Source organism: Rhinolophus sinicus, chromosome 15 (assembly GCF_057876585.1).
Source record: "Rhinolophus sinicus isolate RSI-liver-muscle chromosome 15, RSI-T2T, whole genome shotgun sequence".
Lineage (NCBI taxonomy): Eukaryota > Metazoa > Chordata > Mammalia > Chiroptera > Rhinolophidae > Rhinolophus > Rhinolophus sinicus.
The window spans coordinates 96,860,151-96,882,685 of record NC_142515.1 but is presented as its reverse complement, the minus strand read 5'-3'; the positions used below and the strand labels follow the sequence as shown (position 1 = coordinate 96,882,685).

General features: G+C 31.4%; 1 protein-coding gene across 4 annotated transcripts in view; it reads left to right on the top strand.

Annotated features, from left to right (window-relative positions):
* The window catches only part of SPOCK3 (SPARC (osteonectin), cwcv and kazal like domains proteoglycan 3), a 335,285-nt gene extending 315,679 nt beyond the window's left edge, over positions 1–19,606 (top strand). For 3 of the 4 annotated variants that reach the window (XM_074338291.2, XM_019731467.3, XM_074338293.2), the window contains 4 exons: positions 6,668–6,889; positions 12,742–12,804; positions 14,809–14,946; positions 17,893–19,606. In XM_074338291.2, coding sequence (XP_074194392.1) covers positions 6,668–6,889; positions 12,742–12,804; positions 14,809–14,946; positions 17,893–18,065 — 596 coding nt within the window. In that variant the 3' untranslated portion in view covers positions 18,066–19,606. The remainder of the gene's footprint in view (positions 1–6,667; positions 6,890–12,741; positions 12,805–14,808; positions 14,947–17,892) is intronic. The other variant, XM_074338292.2, reaches the window with a different exon arrangement.
* Positions 19,607–22,535: the final 2,929 nt, after the last annotated feature.

Genomic DNA, 22,535 nt, shown 5'->3' with positions numbered 1-22,535 from the left:
GAGCATTATGCTTTCCCCAGTAACCTAAGGCATTGTTCCTAAAGGAATACAGGAAAGAAAGATGTACCTGGGCTTCCATACCTTTCCCACAGCAGCTTCTGCTTCTCAGGAGCCTGTCCTCGGTCTCTCACCCTGCCCAAATCTTCTTGAGAGCACTTGCTGAGATATGTGGATTAAAACCCTCTGCTTTTGTGGCTTCCAGGGGTTATTTATTGCCATGCTAGCCCACACGCACCTTTATAAATTCTTTGAAGATTTTAGCTGAATTCTCCCTCTTAGCTAATATAGAGTTCAACAGCCATATTAGGAAAGGAAGTTGTTCACATTCCATCTCTTCTTAGAAGTACATGTCTGTTTTTAGATTCTGGGTTATTGCATTGCCCTAGGACATAAAGTACCTGGCAGGTTCAAAAAGAGATGTAGTTTTGTAGATTGTCATATTTTTCTTATTTTTAGTGTGGGAACAATACTTGTTTCAACTTTCTACTCCTTAGATGAAAGCAGGGTATCCTTGCCTTCATTCCTGAAGAATGTATTTGTATGTAGATTTTGGAAAGTGTTTTTAAAAGTGTTTTTCTTTTATTATTTAGAGATATTATTAAAGCCTTCCTGACCTCTAAAATTTCTGATGAGATGCCAGGCTGTAGTTGAATCATTGTTTAGTTGTAATGTGTCATTATCCTCCTGCTGATTTGGTGTTTACCATTAGTTCTTAAGAGTTTGACTAGGATGCCCTTCTTTGCGTGTATTTTGCTTGAAGATTGTTACATATTTAAGCAAAATTTCTACCATTATTTTTCTCAAATTATTTTTCCTGCACCATCTTTCTCTTCTCTTCTGAGACTTTAATTACCGACATGTTGTACTCCTTGATATTATCTAGCAGTTCCCTGAAGCTCTATTCATTTCTTTCCTTGCTTTCCTTCCTATTAAATCATTGCAGTTAATCTATATTCAAGTTTAATTTTTCCTCTGTAAACTCATTTTAGCTGTTGGATCCATCTAGTGATTAAAAATAGGTATAGGCTGCTTTGTTATTTTGTTCTTGAGTTTTCATCTAGTTCTTTCCTATAATTTTCTATTTCTCTGCTTATAGTTCTTATCATTGAAATTGTTACAAGCACATTTTTTTTCTTCACTAAAGATATCTATTTTTGTTGTTTTAAAATTTTGTCTGCATATTCCAACAATTGGGTCATCTCGGATTTGTTCTCAATTGATTGTCTTTTAAGGGCATGTCCCATTTTCCTGGTGCTTCATATGTCTTGTAATGATAGATGGTGTCCCAGACGTTATGGATATTAAGTTGTGTGATGTTTTATTATGTTGCTTTAGTCCAATAAGTGTTTTGATTTGTTTTTTTGTTTGTTTGTTTGTTTTTTAGCACATGAGTAATTTTGTTGGGCTCAAAAAAATGGTATTTCTTGGGTGCCAGCTTTAATCTTAGTTCAGATTTGTAGTCTCTAGTGGAGGTGATTTGAGTCTACAGTGTGTACATGTGGTTGATGAGTCTCCAAAGTCTAGGGCAGGTAATATTTGATTTTCTGGCCCCTTTCCTTCTTGGATTTCTCCCTTGTTTTTCAATAGTTATACACAGTTTCTTGACTCTCCAGTCTAGAATGTCTGCATTCTTTCTTCACCAGTGTCCCTATTGCCTTTTGCTATGCCAAGTCTGCCCTTAGGCTAACAATGAAAACTGGGAAGTCACTCCATATAACTCCCCTCCTCAAAATATGGACTTTCCACCAGAATCTCTCTGCTTCTTATCCACTCTTCTTTCTTTCTTTCTTTCTTTCTTTCTTTCTTTCTTTCTTTCTTTCTTTCTTTCTTTCTTCCTTCCTTCCTTCCTTCCTTCCTTCCTTCCTTCCTTCCTTCCTTCCTTTCTTCTTTCTTTCTTTCTTTCTTTCTTTCTTTCTTTCTTTCTCTCTTTCTCTCTTTCTCTCTTTCTCTCTTTCTCTCTTTCTCTCTTTCTTTCTTTAATTATTTGCAGAGTTTAAAGACTTATAGGTAGGATATTTCAGTCCAGTAAATGTTACTCAGTCATTACTGGAAGCAGAATATAAAATAATTACTTAAATCACAAGTTGAAGAGGGGATTTTTGTCTTGTCTGTCTTTTAATCTACAAGGGCTAGATTCAAAGTGTTGAACCCAGTATGGACTGGAATGGCATTTTACTTTTCATTACCTACTCCTGTATACATACCCCTCTCCCTCACCAAATCAAACTAAATTTTTTTGGGGAAAGAGGGAATTACGGTAATTTTTAAAATATTAGAACTTCATGGCTGAGGACAGTTCTTCAGTCATTTTGAATATGTTTTGCAATGTACGTTTTCTGAGTTTTTTTTTCATTTGAATGATTTTACATCAATTTATATTAATCTCAGTTATGCTAATAATATATTTGCTGACTAAACAAAAACAATTGTTAAAATAGGCTTGCTATTTCATAGGATTAGGAAGTGAAGTGCTTTGTATCTGCATTCTGGAAGTGAATAAACTTATTTTCTGCTATAGCATAAACATTCAGGGAATGTTCAGAGATGTTTTTTCAATTGTAAAGACTGTTTGTTTTATAGCTTCTGCCCCAGTCTTATCCTTTGTACTTGCTACTTATTTTACTTGGAAATAAGTCCCATATTCCCTGATTACTCATATTTGCACTTTTATATTTCTGCCCAAATATCCTGATTTTAGAGACAGTGTGGTAGGCAGAATTCTAATGATGGTCCTTTAAGATTCCTGGCCCTGGTTATTCAAACAAACACTGTTCTAGGTACTCCATGAAGGAATTTTGCAGATGTTAGTCAATTGTTTTTAAAATATGGGCAAAGGAGTATCTAAAAGAATAAAGATAGCAAAGATGCCAACAGCATTTATGAAGAGGGTTTCTTTAGAAAAAGCTCCACTCTGATTTCATGACTTCTCTAAGAGGAGATGAGGGTTCTTCTCTTCACTTCAAATCAAGGGAGGGAGTTCAACAGAACCATTCAGTTTTGTATGTGCTGCCAGACCAGTGGATTATGCTCTGAATCTCACCAGGAAAATCTGAAAGGCAGAGATAGCCATGAGCTGCTTACTTGTTAGGTGTCAAAGAAGAGGGAAGGTATTGCTCCTCAGGCAAGAAATACCAGTATAGTAACCATGGACAATTATTTGAGCCATATGAATGATAACCACTGTAAATTCTGCCCAAGAGGGCCATTTGGAATAGTGATAAAATTGGATTACCAGATAACCGGGGACAAAGAGGTGGTGGCCAACCAGAGGGAAATATCACATGTCACAGGATATAGTTGATTGTGGGTGCTCTGGGGGCCCACTGTTTGTAATTGGTGTTTGAAGTGGTGGGGGTGGTCTTGTAGATCTGCACTAACTCAGTAGGTAGGGTCAGAATTGAATTAAATTGTAGGACCCTCATTTTCATCCACAGAGAATTAGAGAATTGTTTGGTGAGGAAAACCACACATTTGGTGTCAGAAGTATTATGTGTCAGCAAATGAATTTTCTTTTAAAATAAGAGAATTTTTTTCTTATTTTTAATCACTTCAAAAACTAATAAGCTATTTAGAGCAAACATAACACAATACTGTAAGGTTTAAAAACATCTGAGAAATTAAAATGGACGACACTAATTGCAGAAAATTTGGGAGAATTTAAGTAATTTTGGTAAGTTTCTTATCACATATGTGAAGTCGTCTGATATTATTGGATGGTAGCTTGTGATAAATTAATGATGTATACTGTAAACCCTAGGGCAACCACAAAAATTAAAATAAATACAAGTAAAAAATGATATTAGTTTACTAATGCTGATGTAACAGATTACCACAAAGTTTAGTAGCTGAAACAACTCAAATTTATCATTTTACATTTCTGTAGGTCAAAACCACAGATCTTGCCACACTAAAAGCGAGGTGTCTGTCGGACTACAGCCTTTCTGGAGGCTCTAGGAGAGGATCCATTACTTTGATCAGTTGGGTCCTTGACAAATTTCAGGTCCTTGCAGTTGTAGAACTGAGATCCCTATTTCTCTGCTGGTATCTGTAACCTGAGGGCTAGTCCCAGCTTTAGATACCGCCCACATCCCTAGGTTTATGGTGCCTTTGTTCGTCTTCAAAGCCATGCGCGTGTGCATGTGCGTGTGTGTGTGTATGTGTGTGTGTGTGTGTGATTTCTGTCTGACTACAGCTGGATAAAGTTTTTCACTTTTAAGATTTTATGTGACTAGATTGGACCTATCTAGATAATCTGCAATAATCTTCCAATTTTAAGGCCAGCTGACTAACAACTTTAATTCCATCTGCAATCTTAATTCCATTTATATATGTATTGAATTGTATATTGTGACTATATAATAGCATTATCCAAGAACTCTTAAACTCACCAAATAGTAATTATTGTTCTAAATGTTCAAGATAGGACAGGAAAAACATTTTCTTTCCAAAATAATTTTATTTTATATTTGTAGCATCAACAGGATCATATTGAAAAGTATGCATTTAATGTAGATAATCAACCTAATTTTATTTATAGTCCTTTTCTGCTACTTATCATTCTAATGACCCTTGTAACACAATTTTATATATAAATACATCCTTCAAATAACATGAACTCACTGTACTTTTTTTGTCTCCAAGGCAACATAGATCATTTTTGAAAAATCCCCACTTTATGTAGATAGGAACGTTAAAATCTGAGTATATTGAATAACTTAACCAAGCAACGTAATGGCAGAACACAGACAAGTAAACTGATTCCAAATCAGATACCTTGACATTCTTGATCTAAAACATTATAACATTTCATCAAATTGATCATTCACCAAACATGTACTCTATAAGAGTTTAATTTCCTTTTAACATAAAGGGTAAACTCTTAGTTCTAATTGTCTAAAATGTATTAAATATCTATGTATGTCTATTTTCAAAAATATTCTTTTATATCTTAATTTCTGGGTAATAGAGGTAAATTCTCCAAATAGAGCTACAAAAGTTTTTGAAAGGTTAAGGATAGTTTTCTTTCATTCAATATTGACCAAAATAGGAAGGAAGAATATGATCAAACTGGCAAGGAGGATGTTTACATGTGCATCATAAAAACTGGGCAAAAGATAATTTTTAAATTTGTTTTAAAGACTGATGACCGGAAACTCAAACATTTGTGAAGATGTGATATAAACAGTCTCCAAAAATCTCTCACCTGAGCTATTCCAGTTACGTCTGTGGTTTTCCAGCTTCCACACTTGCCCCGAGATAATCCGCATGGCAGATTGTGTTTTCCGTTTAAAGCAAAAATCAGATAATGTCACTCATGCTTTTAACATTTCAGTCATTCATTGTTCTGAAAAGATAGTCCATGAGTATTTGCTTAAATCCATTACTCCTCCACTGATTCTCTACCACTTGTCTCTAAACAGGACACACCAGTTGGTGAATTCCTAACTGCTGGCCTTCTGCTCACTATCTCGGAGCATTCTTTTATATCTCATCTACATCTGCACCCCTAACACTGAGAGGGAGCCTTCACTCTTTGGTTGAATCCTAGAGAAGTCTTTACCTCTGATCTACATGGCTATACTGTGATTATCTTTCCCACTTTGGCAATAATAGGACTAGTTAAAAAGTAGATAAGCAGACATTCACCTGGAAACCAGATGTCCATCTCTCCTTCTTGCAGACACTTGTAGACTTTACGAGGATTTTCTTAAGAGTCCTCCATGCTAAGCTTTGGGAGACAAACCAGTGGAGTCCATCATTTTCAATAAGTAGGTGAAAGGAGAAGACAGCTTCTCTTCGGTAACACTTAATGCTAACCAAAAGGTAATAATAGCTCCTATCTCTTTCTCCCATAGCTTCTGTTCACAAAAGCAGGTATATCACTGTTAGGCTTCTCCATTGCCCAGAAAACGAGGTTGGGAGGAAGGGTATGGTTTAAAGGCATACCTGAAATCTCATACCAAGAACTCAGTTTCTTTGAATGGTTTTGCAGAATTTAGTGTATTTATTTTCTTCAGGTTGCTTTCTTCGTGTAATACCTGAGCATATGACAGCTGCTGGTAGTAGTAAACAATTTCAACCAATATTTTAACCCATGCTGTTTTAAAAGTGAGCGCCAAGAAATAGGGGCCTTATCTACAAACGTATACCCTGTATCCCCAGAAACAAGGTCAGGATCTGGAAAGTAAATAGGAAAGGAGCAATTTATGTTTTCCATTTCTGCGTGTGAGTGGGAGAATTCTGTTTTGATTCTACAAACATTTTTTACAAAGAAAATGTAAACAATGAGAAAAATCACTAAATTTATTTCTCGACACTTTTATGAAAGTGTCACAAGTGCCTTTTACCTTATCCCCATTGCCTAGCCTCACGATTCACAGATAGAAAGCATTAAATATGTTCTGAATACATTAATACATTCTAAAAGGTGGTGAAATTTTGAATTTGTCAAGTTCACAAATCTCCTAGAGTCAGTATCCGTTTAATTTTTAATCCTAAGAATCCTAAAAATGCTACATAGGATTCAAAAAATTAAATCCTAAATAACCATATTTGCAATTATTTTTACATCATGCCCTGCACAAACCAACTATTATATTGTTTTATTTTATACCCTGCTGATGGCAAATTTCAGATTTAACTAATCATTTTCTGTGCTTGCCTTTAGGATTTGATACCAGTATTTTGCCAATTTGCAAGGATTCACTTGGCTGGATGTTTAACAGACTTGATACAAACTATGACCTGCTACTGGACCAGTCAGAGCTTGGCAGCATTTACCTTGATAAGAATGAACAGTGTATGAAAGCATTCTTTAATTCCTGTGACACATACAAGGACAGTTTGATATCTAACAATGAATGGTGCTACTGCTTCCAGCGACAGCAAGGTAAAAGATGAGACATGTACCGATGCAGATAGCTGACCTGCATGTCAAATTTTATCTATTCCTTCATGATAAAGAAAAACTAAACATTATACCCCATACATTTTGGTAGATACTTTTCTAATTAGAGTACTCAATAAAAGAGTAAATAAGCAGTGTGTTGAACAATGTAATTCTGCTAGGGATGCAAAACACACTAAATGAGATGAAAAATAGTAATTAATAATTTATATTGATGTTTTATTATAGCTTCTATTATGAACCACCCAGACACACACAGAAATATGAGAACATCGATATTAAAAGTAATCATTAAAATTAATTTGTTCTCTGCTTTTCCCACAGTGTAAAATAAATGTTGTTTTATCACTGTACTATAAAGTTTTAATGTTCTATTTTGTGATCTTATTAAATGAGCCGAATGGACCACAGCATTCACCATAAAGTCATTTTTACTCTGCTGGTTTTAAAATGACTTCGTCTTTCAAACTTTTCAACCTCACTTAGCTTTCTAAAAATTCACTAGCAGAGAAAGTGTCTTGCTTCTCTGGAAGATGCAAGGTAACCTGAAGGGTTGGAATGATGCTAGTGCTTTGTGCATTTTTTCTTCCTTAGAAAATGTTAATGTAATGTAAAATTGGAGTCATGCTTTCATAATCGATCAAATGATAATTAAAATTAAGTATGTAAGGAAATAGATCTAAAAAACAAGATAAAGTTTGGGGAAAACTAAGGAAACACTGATGTGTCATTCTGATGCTAATTAACAAACCAAACAAACTGGGAATTAGTCTAATGTGGCATACTAGCTATTGTCACTCCATTTTAAAATTCTTGATGGCTAAATGAATGAATAAGTTCTTTAAACTTTATTAGTGATTCTCAGTTTTTCATATGGAAAACTAACACATTAAATAGGGTGTTTTACTATCTCAATTACTTTTTCATATATTAATAGTTTAGTAATTAGGGACAAAATAATTATTGACACATGGATTAATAGTGAGTCAACAGTAGGGTTTTTAGAATAGCTAAACTATAAACCACTTTAAGCAAGTTTAAAAATTAGATTTGCTTTATTAAAATATTCTAAATCATATACAGACACGCACACATACATTGTTGACTTTATTATTATGTAACGTGCTTTTGAGTGATTGAAAACTACATCGTAGTTTTAATAACTATGCTTACGACATTTATCACTTATAGTTTAGTCATTAAAATGATATAAGTGTATCATTTTAACAGTACACATATCATTTAAATAATAAAAAAAGTAAATCCAGGTAAATTGCCATAAAAAGACATGGTTTTTTATTATAATGGCGAATGTTATTTTAGTTTTTCATTGAGTATTATAGCATGTTTAAGCATTTATAAATGAACACTTAAGAATATTCTGAATAACTCTGAATGTTTCTTCTACAGTAATAAATAATTTCATATTAAAATATTCCTGTTTTTCAGTAATATTTTTAGAACTTATTAAAGGTCCCCAGTGAAAAATTGTGCTTTATGTACTTTTTATTTGTTAAGCAGCATTCTTCTAAAGTGTTAAAATTTTTATAGTCGCTTGAAGACATTCTCTGAGACCATTTCATACATGGTAAAAATAATTTAATAAATGGAACCCAAGCTGGGAGAAGGGTTTATACAACTTTCCAACAGCTTAAGAGAGGTTGGCTAATTATGTTCATTACTTTAATATGCTAGAAAATATGACAAAAGCTCTGTCAGGGTAACTGACTTATTGAATTAGTCCATTAAGTAATTTCATAAAAAAGAATAACCATTAATTGAAAAACATTATTCAAATGTTTTACCTTATAAAAATATATTTCCTGTTTATTCACTAAAGAACAAATTCTTAACTTCACTACAATGCTCTTAATATAAAAGTTAAGTTTTACTAAGAATTTGTTTATTGAGTGAACAGGAAATTATTATGTATTATATATAGGAAGAATTATATCTATAATTCTTATAACTTTCTATATATAGGTATATAGATATAGACATAGATATGTATATCTATCTATAATTAGATAGATATAGACATATATGTATACACTTTCTCTTTCATCCTGTTATTAATCCAGGTTGACCTAAAACTGCAATCAAGACTATAGTTGTATAGTGTTAGAAAATATCTGGAAAATAAAGTAAACATGTTTTTTAAAAAATGCCTTTCCAAAACACAAAATTAAGGTTACTCTCAAAAGTGTAATAAATGAGGTTGATGATGTAAAGTTTCAAGCAAGTGAAACACTTGTAGGTTTCCAAGGAGGGAAAAAATGTTTAATTTTAATTAAAATACAAACTTGTTTCTATGACTAATTTTCTGAAATCATGACAATTAAACAATAAAAATGGATATAATTCTGGTTTGTATAATTTTTTCTATTATAAGTAATCATGAAAGAATGAGTAGGTAGCATATTAATTGAGGATTTTGGTTACCTTATGAGTTAATAACTTACTTTATAAAAGTACATTCTAAGCCTGTACTCTAAAAAAGTAAATCAATTATTAATTGCTATTTCATTTAAAGTCCTGTTGTGTAAGATCCAGGAAATAGAACAACAACAACAAAAAAGCATTAACTTTTATTCAGGTCCATCTAGTCTTTTATTTATACATACATAGTAATAGATAGATAGATAGATAGATAGATAGATAGATAGATAGATAGATAGATAGATAGATAATATACATGTATATATAATATGCATGTATATATGTATATATATACATATATATAATGTTACTGTATATATATTTTATATAATGTTACTGTATATATAATTTTATAGTAAAATTATATATTATTCAAATGGCCCTGTGAAAATATTGTTCCGTTTTATGGTTAAGCACTGATGTTTACTGATCTTAAATAACTTCACATTACAGAATGAGTTCAGGAACTGGAATTTGAAACTAGAATCTTTAACTTCTGTCTCTAAGTAGTTTTAATTCTACATTCAGAATTTGCAATGTAGTTATATACAAAATGCCATAGAGACATCACTCTGCGACTTGTTGGAAAATTGTATTCAGTACAGGTAACATCAACAAGTCATTATTTCAGTCAAAAATATATCTAGTATTTGCTTTTCTCAGGATTACTAAGAACATAGATAGTTTTAAAGGTTATTTCTACATTTAATCTACAGGAAAAGATGTCAAAATATGGGTCATGTGTATTAATTTTACAAAAGATGTTTTTTCCTATTTAACAAAAGACATTAAATAGGGAGAGTTTTGTTTTTTGGTATTATGACTATTTAAGTTTTTCACTGATGAAATAAACCTACTAAATTTATTCAAGTCTATTCATTCTGTGAGAAGCTATACGAATAATAAAATATTGAGAAGAAAGAGAATAAGGGCAGTGGCTTACTGAGAAGGAAGTTAGAGAGCCGCCTTGCTGTACAACTTCAAGGCACCCTTTATAATGCAATGGAAGTGGATGATGTCCCTTTGGAGTTGTGCATTGCAATCCCTGAGCAGCTGTATGCTGCCTACTTAGACAGTCAAATCTCTATAATGTCTACTTTTCAGTTTTGACTCTGAATTGTCTATGTATGTTTGACAACTAATGAAAACATAGTCCTCAGAAATGACTAGTTATAAGTATCAAAAAAACATAGTTATGTATTAGTAACTGTTGTATACATATAGATATTTCCTATTTATCTTCTGGGTTCAAAATTGCGCAGGAAAGTAAAAATACATGGTTATCGTTGTGTTGAAAATTATCAATTCCTAATATAGATTATGTGTGAATGGCCCCAATATACGGGTCTAAGTTTGTAAATTCAGAATGTAAAACAATGAACAATGTTACTTTCATAAACAACATTTCAAAATGTAACAAGTAAAACATTTTCATTTTTGGTGTGTGTTTTTCTAAACTAATGTTTGGAGTGTTTACTTACAAGTTCATTGATTAAATTAAAATATTCATGATTGTCATATAATTTTAAGCATATAAAATCAGAATTTTCCATAACACTAAAACACTATTAGGCAGTAAACATAGTGGGGGAAGTAAATCTTGTGATATAAATCTGTGCATATATCCTAAACTGAAAATTCATAATCTAGTCATGTCCAAACCTTCATGCAATTATTTGGGTTACTATCCTTCCTCTAGATCTGTTCTTTGCAAGTGAGTTTAAATGACAGGTGAAATCTCAATTGAGCACTCCAAGTATGCATAAGTATAAAGCCAAACCGAGTTGCCTTTAAATAATAGGAAAAGTATTTCAAAATCAAGAAGTTTATATATAGTTGAGCAGCCTAATTTGTTGTGATTTCTCTTGAAATCTTAAACTGTTCCCATAGAAAAAAACATATAGGACAAGTAATCAGGTTTATTCAGTTTGCTAATCAAGTTAAGACTCAAATATATCTGGATTTTCAGGCAATCCAGTACCTAACACAAAGAAATATTACTTCTACTTTACGATATGTGGCTATTCACAATTAGAAGAATTGCTTTCAATATAATATTGAAACTTCAGCTAAAATCTTCCCTCTTGGTTCTAAATGCCATATTTGGAGAGCAATTTTAAAATATGTATTCTATAAGCCCATACATACTATGCAATTGATCCCTATTCCTTTAATAGTATAAGAGACTCACAAGATTATTAGGAAAAGCAGAGCGGTCAACTGAGCAATTTAAAAATGAAGGAGAACAATAGTAATCATTAGGCTTAGGCTTCTCAAACAAATTACCTTTTCTTCACATTTTAGATTCTCCAAGGGAAAACATTTTTGGCCTTACATATTAAACTATAAAATATATATTAAGCAAGTTGTCTCATTTCCTTATCCCACTTTACTTACATGCAAATTTAATCATCGAATGTTATGACATTGGTATACTAAAAATTTTTTAAATTATTTGAATTAGTTATACCTGGCCATTTCCTTAAAAAGTTGTAGGATAGGAAAATAGGAACTAGTTTATCGTTTTGCTGTTTCTTTATTTTATGATGCAATTTTTATGTACAAGTATTAAAGATAAGTTTTTAGAATAGCATAAAATACATTAAACTGTTTTCAGATAATATATAATATATATAAGAATATATATAAGAATATTTATAATTATATATAAGTCAAACTTTATTGTGTCTGCTTAGAATTTTACATTCCTGAAAATGTTCTCCTTTAAGTGGTTGAGTTAAAAAAACAGGCAAATACTTATTTCCAAATTGGTTTAATGTTTTAAATTTATTTCTTTAAAAGATGGTTTATAAGAATGTATTATCTATTATGTCCTTTTTTCAAATTGCATATGTACTTGAAGCATCTGTGTAAAATAAAAGGACCAAAGACTGTCAGCATTATTCAGGATCAAAATTTATAAAGGTATCCCTGATATAGAAGTTGAAAGAAGCATTAATTTTTTCATAGATCACTTTTTTTAGTGCAAAGCTATTTCTCTATATCACTGACACTTTTAAATGCGGGGAAAACATAATTAATTGTTTGGGTGGCATTCCATAATCAGATTCACATTGCTGAGTTTATTGACCTATTAAAAAGTAAGTGATAATCATATTCCATCATCGAATAAGTATTTTATACCATTCTTTTTTTTTTTTCATCGAATTCTGTCATTCTGAGGAAAATTAAGATAATCTAATATCGATAATTAGGAAAATGTGTGTGTGTACACACACATATCTATATGCATATATCTCCTTAAGTAGAATAACTAATATGTAGTATGTGCCCTCTGAAGGGATGTGAAGACTAACTGAAGTTTGATAACATAGAAATTATACTTTCTTTGTTTAACTATATTCCTTGAAGTAACATTTTTAATGTCATTGCAGACCCACCTTGTCAGACGGAGCTCAGCAATATTCAGAAGTGGCAAGGGATAAAGAAGCTCCTAGGTGAGTAATAGATCATTCTTTTGAAGCCTTTATTGCTTACATAAATAACCCCAGGGAAACAGCAACATAAAATCAATATTAATCCAACAAATATAGACTATACTGAATTTCACTAACAACATTTATGAAGTTTTTGAAACCCATTAAACTTACTTTTATTATCTTACCTATTGAAGGATATTATGTCTGTTTTATTACCCTAATATAATGTTCAATTTGAGAGTGATCAAGTAAAAAAGAGACTTAAACAATGGTAAAGTTAAAGCATCAGCAGAAACATCCATTCTAATTCTGTGGTGAACAACTCAAGAATTGACTATATAACTATATATATAGTCATATATATATATATATACACGTATATATATATATATATATGTATATATATATATATGTGTATATATATATATATATATATATATATATATATATATATATGTATGACTTGCTCAAGGTTTACTAGTGACAAAAATATGTTAAAATTCAGGCTTTGATTATTTGAAGTTACAAGAAATTAAAAAAACACGTTTAGCACCCATTTAGAAGGAGTCAACTTTATTCTTACATAATAAAAAATGAAAACCATTATTACAGAGTACTGAATGTCTTAAATATTTCTTCTGATTTGGATAGGGTAATGGTACTTGTCCGAAAATTGATCATTATTATATAGAAGTAGGCTGCCTTATGTTCCACTGTAAAAGTTCAGTCTTGCTGATGTCTGAAGTTTGAGCATAATTCTTAATGCTCTCTTTCATTTTCAAAGCGTACTGGCATAAAAGACGAATGGTCACACTAACTATACCTCATCACATTTTTATGTCAAATATGTCAAACCAGGGAAGTATTTTAAGCGGTAGAGTAAGAATGTTGAAAATTTTTCTTATTTTTGGTGGCCTTAAATCGATAGACGTTGTTTTCAAGTATTCCACATTGGTGATATTTTGTGTACCTCCGAAAGACTAGTAATTCAAATCTTTCAAATTATAATGTTTAAATTCAAGTAATTATATATCATAATTTTGAAACTTGTTAAAAGGGGAAGTGTATGATTCCATGTGGTTGTAAGACTAAATGAAAGAGATGCATGCTTTGTCAATTTATTTTGTTTTTTCGTTGGTGTTCGCTTACCAAATAACTATAGTGTGTCTAGTCACTGAGAAAAAATAATGGTTAGGAAAGACAAGAAAATTTTCTAATCTCCTAAAGCTTACAATTTAGGCTGAGTTGATTGTTTAATGAAGAATGTGCATTCACTTCTAAGTTATTAATTATGCATTTATCATTAGCGATATGCAAGTACTATATTAGATATTATAGATAGGAAAATAAACGTCTTTCTCACTAAACTGACTTTAAGGGTTGTTAATATAACAATGAAAACCAAGAGAGCCTAAAATTCCCAGTATGGAAGATATCAGACTATAGCAGTGATAGAACACACACACACGATGGAAGAAGGATATCAGAAGTCTTCTAGCTTAAAAGAAGGCTTCATAGTGGAAGGATCACAGTAAGTCAAGTCTTAAATTGGAAGAGGAAGGGAAGGATAGGAATTCCAAATTTAAAAAAAAGAAAAATATATACAGAGATGAAGCAGTATTGAAAACAACATGATGTAGAAAGAGCTTAGTAGAATGTATGAATGAAAATTCTGGAAAATGACAACAGAAATTTGGCAGTGAGGAGATGGTGAAGGGTCTGGTATGCCATTCTAAAAGGTCTGGATGACTTAATATGTATGGCATTAATCAGATTCTAATACTGTACTATAACTCTCACAACAGTAAACTTTGCAGTGAGAAATAGAAAAATATAAATTTGCTTTATAAAGGAAATGTAAGCAATTCATTATAACAACGTCCAGCTTTGTATCCTGGAGTGAGAACCCCATATGTGTAAGTCTTAAGTGAATTCATGCATACTTTGTAACTATCAAAACAAAACACAGCTTATAGTGTGTGTGTGTGTGTGTGTGTGTGTGTGTGTGTGTGTGTTTCACAGGACAGTACATCCCCCTGTGTGATGAAGATGGATACTACAAGCCAACACAATGCCACGGCAGTGTTGGGCAGTGCTGGTGTGTTGACAGATATGGAAATGAAGTCATGGGATCCAGAACAAATGGTGTTGCAGGTTGTGGTAAGGAAAATTGTATTTAATATCTCAGCACAGAATAAGTAGTTAAGAATCTCATTATTTGTTCAAGGGTTTGCTGAGGGATACTCTTTGCAAAGACTATAGAATATGTTGTAACGTACTAAAATCCCGGTTGCCTGTTGCTTGAAAAAGTTAAAAGTCGAGAGACAAGGTTGATGATGAAAAGCAGGTTTATTCAGAATGCCGGCAGGATTGCAGGGAGGGTGGCAGACTCCACTTCACAGGCTATCTCGCCATTCCTAGACTGGTCAGAAGGTTTCATAGGCGCACAAGCAGAAGCATGAAGGAGAGGCGGGGTCAATCAGGCAGGTCCTGGGGCTGACATCCTTCCTAGGGTCTGGTCTGTTTTAAGATATTGGTATCTTAGGACTTGGCCACTGTGGCCTGGGGCTTTATGCATCACCAATAAAAATGGCAAGGAAGTTGCAAAATGGATTCAGGGTTCTGGGTGCCTGAGGATTATGAAATTGCTATTTTCAAGTTAGGATTCTACTGATTTAATGGATTAATGAAGTATGTGTAGCCTTAAGAAAGGGAACAAAACATAGTTCTTAAATCCCCCCTACTGATGCCAGTGAGGGGAGAAACAAAGAGAAAACAGCTGAATATCAGGGTGTATCAAACGGCAAACTAGCTAAGTCTAACCATGTTATTGATTCCCTGAGTTTCACCCTTACATGTGAGGGAGTGACAAAAGATTCACTCTTAGCATACTAAAAGCTCGTATAAATAATGAAAGGAATTGCATAATTTAGATATTTTGATGGATAATAATTAAAAGGTGGATTCCTTTTACTACTTCAAACACAGAAATGAAGTTAGATGCCTCCTGTTTTTCTCTGAGGTAAGGAAAACCTCTGCCATCCATTCTATTCCAAATCAGTTAAACCTAGTGTGCGCCATGTATGCATATGTTCCCCTTCTTTCTGTATACCTTTGAAGACTTAGGTATTATGTAGGCTTATTAATGGGGGGGGGAACTAACCTTATTAAAGTAAATGTCAATAAATTCCAGCTATAGGAGCTTGTTTCCTTATGTTTGAGTGAGAAAAATACAATTTAATTTTTGAAGGGTCATTGTGGTTAATATTCTAATTATTTATATGAGCATGCATTTTTTATGTATCAACCTAAAAATTAATATTACAGTTAAGTTGAGCATCACATGCATTTTAAAATTTTAAATGTGTCATCTTTTTTGTTTCATAAAGTATTTTTCCAGAATGCAAGTTTCAAATGAGTATTTTTGTTTATACTATGGGGAGTTTTCACTACTCACACACAGAAACATGCACACTCACATGCATATGCACATGCACGTACTCTAGGAATTAATGGGTTTTGTTTCAAGTAATACAAATGACCAACAAGGAAAAAAGAAAAAAAGAAACACTTGGTCAGTCTTACATTTTAGAAAATCTTTAGTTGTCTCCTTCATGCAATTTTTAAACTGAAAGGCTGTGGTTTTTTAGAAATATATAAGTGGTAAATAATATAAAAGTAATCTAATTTAATGCTTACATGCCTATTCTGCATGTATTTACTCCATCAAATTTTTAATAACTTGGTTTTGTTTTTCTGGCCAGTGTTATTAGATTTTAGTATGATGAAATAGTACTTAAAAGCTACCCAACATAATTTTAACATGTACAGAACATGTCTTTATAATATGTTAAACTAATTGCACTATTAATTACTTCAATTATCAGTGATACAAGTGATGGATAAATAAATGTTTTTTATGTTGTAAATAAAAATTATGTAGAGATAAATTCAGAAAACAAATTGTTTTGAGAATATTATTTCTTAGTTTTCATTGCATATCAAAATTATTAAGAAAATGCATGAAGTAGAAGACTAAAGATCATGTTTTATTCACACAATATGAATTTCAGTGTGTTGTATTATGAAATCAATCAATTTATAAGTAATGGATTACATTAATAGGATATATTACAATTAGCTACCAAAGAATTACAAGACTGAAATATTAGAAAGGGTGGAAAATAAACATATTAACAGTAGAGGAGTTAAAAAATAAATACATACTAAATAATGTGTGTATTACTATCTCCATAAACAGTAATGTGTATATTTCTAAATATATATACATATATATTTTTAAATACTGGCTACCTATGTTGTTTTTCTACTGCTATTATAACAAATTCCTATAACCTTAGTGACTTAAACTACGCAAATTAATGTCAGAAGTCCAATATTAGTCTCCTTGCAATAAACATCACAATATCTTCAAGGCTGCATTTCTACTGGAGGCTTTAGAGAGAATGTTTCCTTGACTTTTCCACCTTCTAGAGGCTGCTCATATTCCTTAGCCAATAGACCCTTTCCTTTAACTTGAAAGCTAGCAACACTGCATCTCTCAGACCATTCTTCTGTAATCACATCTCCTTGTAACTCTATCTGGGAAAGATTCTTTGATTTTTAAAGACGCCAAGTGATCATCTGGGCCCAATCACATAATCCAGGATAATCTCCCCATTTTAAGGTCCTCAATTTAACCACATCTGCAAAGTCCTTTGCACCATGTAACGTCACAGATTTGCAGGTTGCAGTGATTAGGAAGCGAAGATCTTTGGGAGGCAATTATTTTGCTTACCATAGTAATAGAAGAAAATTTTAATTCTTTGTAAGATTCAAAGTTTGAGATGGACTCTATAAAAACCAGGCTGAGGTCCATATTACTGAACTGGAAATTTTACATATCAAACCTCACTAATGATGCTGCTTTGTAGCATATAAATTTTGACAAATGATAGAAAATGGATTTGACCTTTCTTTGCTAAGTAAGCTAAAGAGCAAATTAAAATTTTATTAATTTCATCAATTTTCATCAGAATTTTCCATCCCTCAGAAATTATCCCATGGCACAGTCAGATAACATTAATGTTCACTTTTTCTCCTAAGCTATTGATTTTGAGATCTCTGGAGATTTTGCGAGTGGCGATTTCCATGAATGGACTGATGATGAGGATGATGAAGATGATATTATGAATGATGAAGATGAAATTGAAGATGATGATGAAGATGAAGGGGATGATGATGATGAAGATGGTGATGATCGTGATGGGTACATTTGATTAATGAGAGAGGAGATCAGTACATTTTACATTTCTATTATTTACAAAGTAATAGCCTATTGAGAATTACCTTCTTGCCCCCAATCAAAATGATTCTAAAACCCATGTATATTTTGTATAATTATTTCAAATATTGTAGCTAAAGTCATAGAACTTTATGTTTAAATAAGAATAATGTACTTTGAGTTTTTATATGCCTTAGAGAAAAAGAAAACACATATGGAATCTAGCCAAATCAAAGAAAGTTATGAAGAGCTACTGATAATAAACAAATATTCATAAAAACGAATTGTAAATCTCCCACAAACAAAACAGCATCCAGTTGCTTGAGGTCATGTGTGTTATTTTTCTGAGAGATATTCTAAGTTAAATGTATAATAACTTATTGATGACCTGGGTCCCAAGGATTTTATGCAAATATGCATGACCTTAATTGCAATTCCAAAGTAGCATTTTCCCAAACCAAGAGTGTGTTAGAGATGAGTGAGAAAATACCACACAGGGTAAGAAAAATAAAGTTATGATTGTAGAGTCCTCCATCGTATTTACATTAATAATGATGTTTTTAACTATGGAATTATGGATATGATGAGATATTTTATGAAATGGCAAGTATGGAAAACCATGGATTCTGAAAGTTAAAAACTTATTTGTCCTTTTTAATTGTTATTTTAATTTGGAAGCAGTCCCATGTAGATATTTTTATATTCTTATAAAGCATGATTTCTTTACCTTTCTGGATTTCTTTATCTTTCTGACCAGCAACTTCAGGTGCAGAATTTAAAGTAGGAAGACAAAGGGAAAGATTCATTTTAAGCATATTTTCACATATAGTTTATCATTTTCCCCAATGTCAAATTTAAAAATCTTAGTTTTTTTATTTTATTTCCTATTTTAGGTAAAAATTTGCATTTAATCTATGAATTATGCCATTTTTGTTACTAGTGTCAAAACTTAGAGAACGTATTGTATGGTGCCTTGCAAAATAGAAATAGGAAGGTTTTAGCATGCACACCAATATAGGATATTAGGCAATATATAAGCACACCTATTAACAAATTAATACCAGTAAAGGTACTGCTGCTGGAATGAAGAAAATGGAATATGTTTCTTTCTTTTTTTCTATTGTTACATAATTGCCATGTGGACTTGTTTATGATTATTGTGTAGAGTAGCATTTAAGATTTAACTGTAACAAAAATTAATTGCTGTATTTAAGTTAGCATGTTAATTAATTGTGTAGACATTTTGGCACACCTTCACTCTTAAGTATATCAGACCTATGGTTTTGGGCCCATAATAAAATGGGGGAAAAACCTGTTGAATATTTCATCTTGGTATTATAATTTAAACAGTGGGTCAACTGGTTTTCCGATATACAATTCATTGAAAGTAAAATTGGTGGATTATTTCCATTTGATTAATACACACTAAAAAGAAAGTTTAATGTTGACTTTATGTAACATTTAAAGTATAATGCGTTTTCTTTTTTACTGTTTATGTATAATTTACAAAATAAAGAATCTTATAACCAAATTAAACTGTTCCTTAATGATGTTCTGTAGTGTGAAGAGTAACATGAAGGGTTTTTAATCTATTCCTTGATTTTAAAAATGAATATGTCATAAACTAGTTAGGAAAGTTTTTGAAAGTTTTGAATTTCAAATTCAGAGTTCTTGGTATCTTGGATATTTTTTTCTACCCATGTTAAAAATGATTTTTGTCTGTTTTGTTTTAATTTTTTTTCATTTGTCATAGTGTTACAAAGTGGATCATTTTCTTTAAGGTATTTTAAACCCATTTTTGTGGTATTATATTTAACATGCTTAGGTACATTTCTACAGTAACATCATTTTTGAAGAGTGATAGGATAACCTTATCTATTTAATACATGCATAGCTATTACAAAATATAACTTGTACTAGATTGATTGAAAAAAGCAAATAATCAAATTCTACATCGAGGTTTAGCAAATGAATTTAAAGTAACAAATATAGTGATCTTGAAATTAAACTGGTTTTTAAAGAATCTTTCAGGCTCTAAAGAAAGCAACCAATTCAACAGTAAGTATAAAAATTGAAAATATTTACATTATTAAACTTTATATAAAAATATATGTGTACAATTTATATTTCTATATGTGTATAAAAATTTTATCTGTAACGTATATTAGGTCTCTTGATCATTATTTACCTATTTGGTAGATTTTTATTCAATACAATTTTTCTTATTTATTTCAAAAATATCAATATTGAGCACCTACCCAGGAACTATAGATTCTAGGCACTATAGATTCATTGGTGAACAAAATAATTATGAAGTTACTATTCTAGTGTGGAAGATAGGCAATACATTTATCCCTAGCCCATAACATAATGTAATTGCATTACATTGGGAAAAAATCAAACAAAGCTATTTCTTATTTTAATTTGAATTAAAAAGAAAAATAGAAACTATGTATTTTGAACCCTTAATAAGAGTTCTTGATACAAACTCAAAATTTTAAAAGAGCATTTTTGATTAAAAAGAATCAAACTACCCTAACAATTTGTTCTTTCTTAAGTTGAATTCTGATTCTTGGCATGAAATCACACCATGTACTTATACTTCAAGCCTTGTTTCTCTAATGTCATTGTAGGTACTACACAAGCACGTCAAAAACAAGAAAGTCTGAATCACAACAAATTAAAATTTAAACTCATAGAAGAAAAGAGTAGAAACACACAAATAAAATATCAAATGTTCCTGGAAATTCAAATATGTAATGTGGATATTTATGAATTATTTTTTGTTGTGCATATCTTTCATGGCAATTTAGATATGTTACATAGTGCTAGTGGGGAAACAAGCTAAATTAAAAACAAGCATACAACATTTTAATATTGATTGAAAGGACCCATGACCTAAGGCACATATTGTATTTCTGCCAATCTTTTAATGGAATAAATCCAATCGAACCAAAATATCCAAATCATTATAATTTTCTAATTAATTAGTAAAACAGATACTGAGTACTTAATTCTCTGTATAAATATTTACATATTTTCATTTTATATGAAGATAAAGGTGTGAAAAGTAACTCACAAAATAAATATTGATCCATATGGTCTGTTCATAATTTACTTAGAGTAGGTTTACAGAGTTTCATAGTCACTTGCTTTCACACAAACATTTTCAGATATTATATATTTTGTATAAAATGAATGATACCATATGTAAGTCATTCAGAGTCCCATGTTTAGTCTACTTTGAAAGATCTCTAATAGCTGAGGGAAAAAATGGAGAAAGCAAATCAAACCAGACAGAATTATTATCATTAATGAGATTTTTTTTTTTTTTTTTTTTGGTAAATAAAAACATGCCTACACACACACACACACACACACACACACTTCAATTTTTGTTTTTTATTTTTAAAAAATCCCTAGATCAATTCACATTTTTATTTCTCTTTTGTTCATGATGAATGAAATATACTGGATCATATCATAGATTTTTTAGATGAAGTAAGAAAACACAAAAATTCAGAACATTTACAGTGGTACAAATATGTAAATAAATGATAATATGATCTCCCTGTAGTTTGTTCTTTTCAACACTAGTTTAAACCTACTCGCTGATATTGATGTTAATATAATGAAAATAAAGACGTTTTCATTCATCTTGGTACATATTTTGATATGGAATCCCATTAGCTTTTCACTTCCATGTTTTAAAAATATTTCATGAATTATAACAGCTTCATGAAATTTAGTGACTAAATCAATAAATAAAGAGAACATCTTAAGCATTAGCTGTATATAATACATATGCAATCTCTCCTTGGTTAAGGCAATTTTTAATAGTCTTTTTATTGGGGAATATTGGGGAACAGTGTTTTTTTCCAGGACCCATCAGCTCCAAGTCAAGTCATTGTTTTCAATCTAGTTGTGTAGGGTACAGCTCATTGGCCCATGTGGGAATCAAACCGGCGACCTTGGCGTTGTGAGCACTGTACTCTAACCAACTGAGCCAAATGGTTGAATAACCAGTTGAATAATAGTCTTTTTGAATAACCACTATTTTCTCTCCTCAATTGTATATGCATTTGTGCCATTTCTGTACTATCTAATATCTCTTTTACTTATTTGCTACATGCATCAACAAAACTCTTAGCAAATAAAATTAACAAATTAGTACATCGTAAAACATGATTTTAAATGATAAAATAAAAAATTATAGATGAAAAAGATAAAAATTTCATCAACCTGTACACCCAATCATACTCATATTCAGCTCTTTCAAAGACAGCCTTGGGAAATTTATTTTAATGTATTTTTAATGATAAATCACCCTCTATATCTTTAAACACATAAATACATACATGTATATATACCTGGGTTTGAAGCCATATGTCTCACCTTTCTTGTCAATCAAATGTACCTTAATGTACTTATCTTAGAGGATTGGTGTAAATGTTATATGAAAACA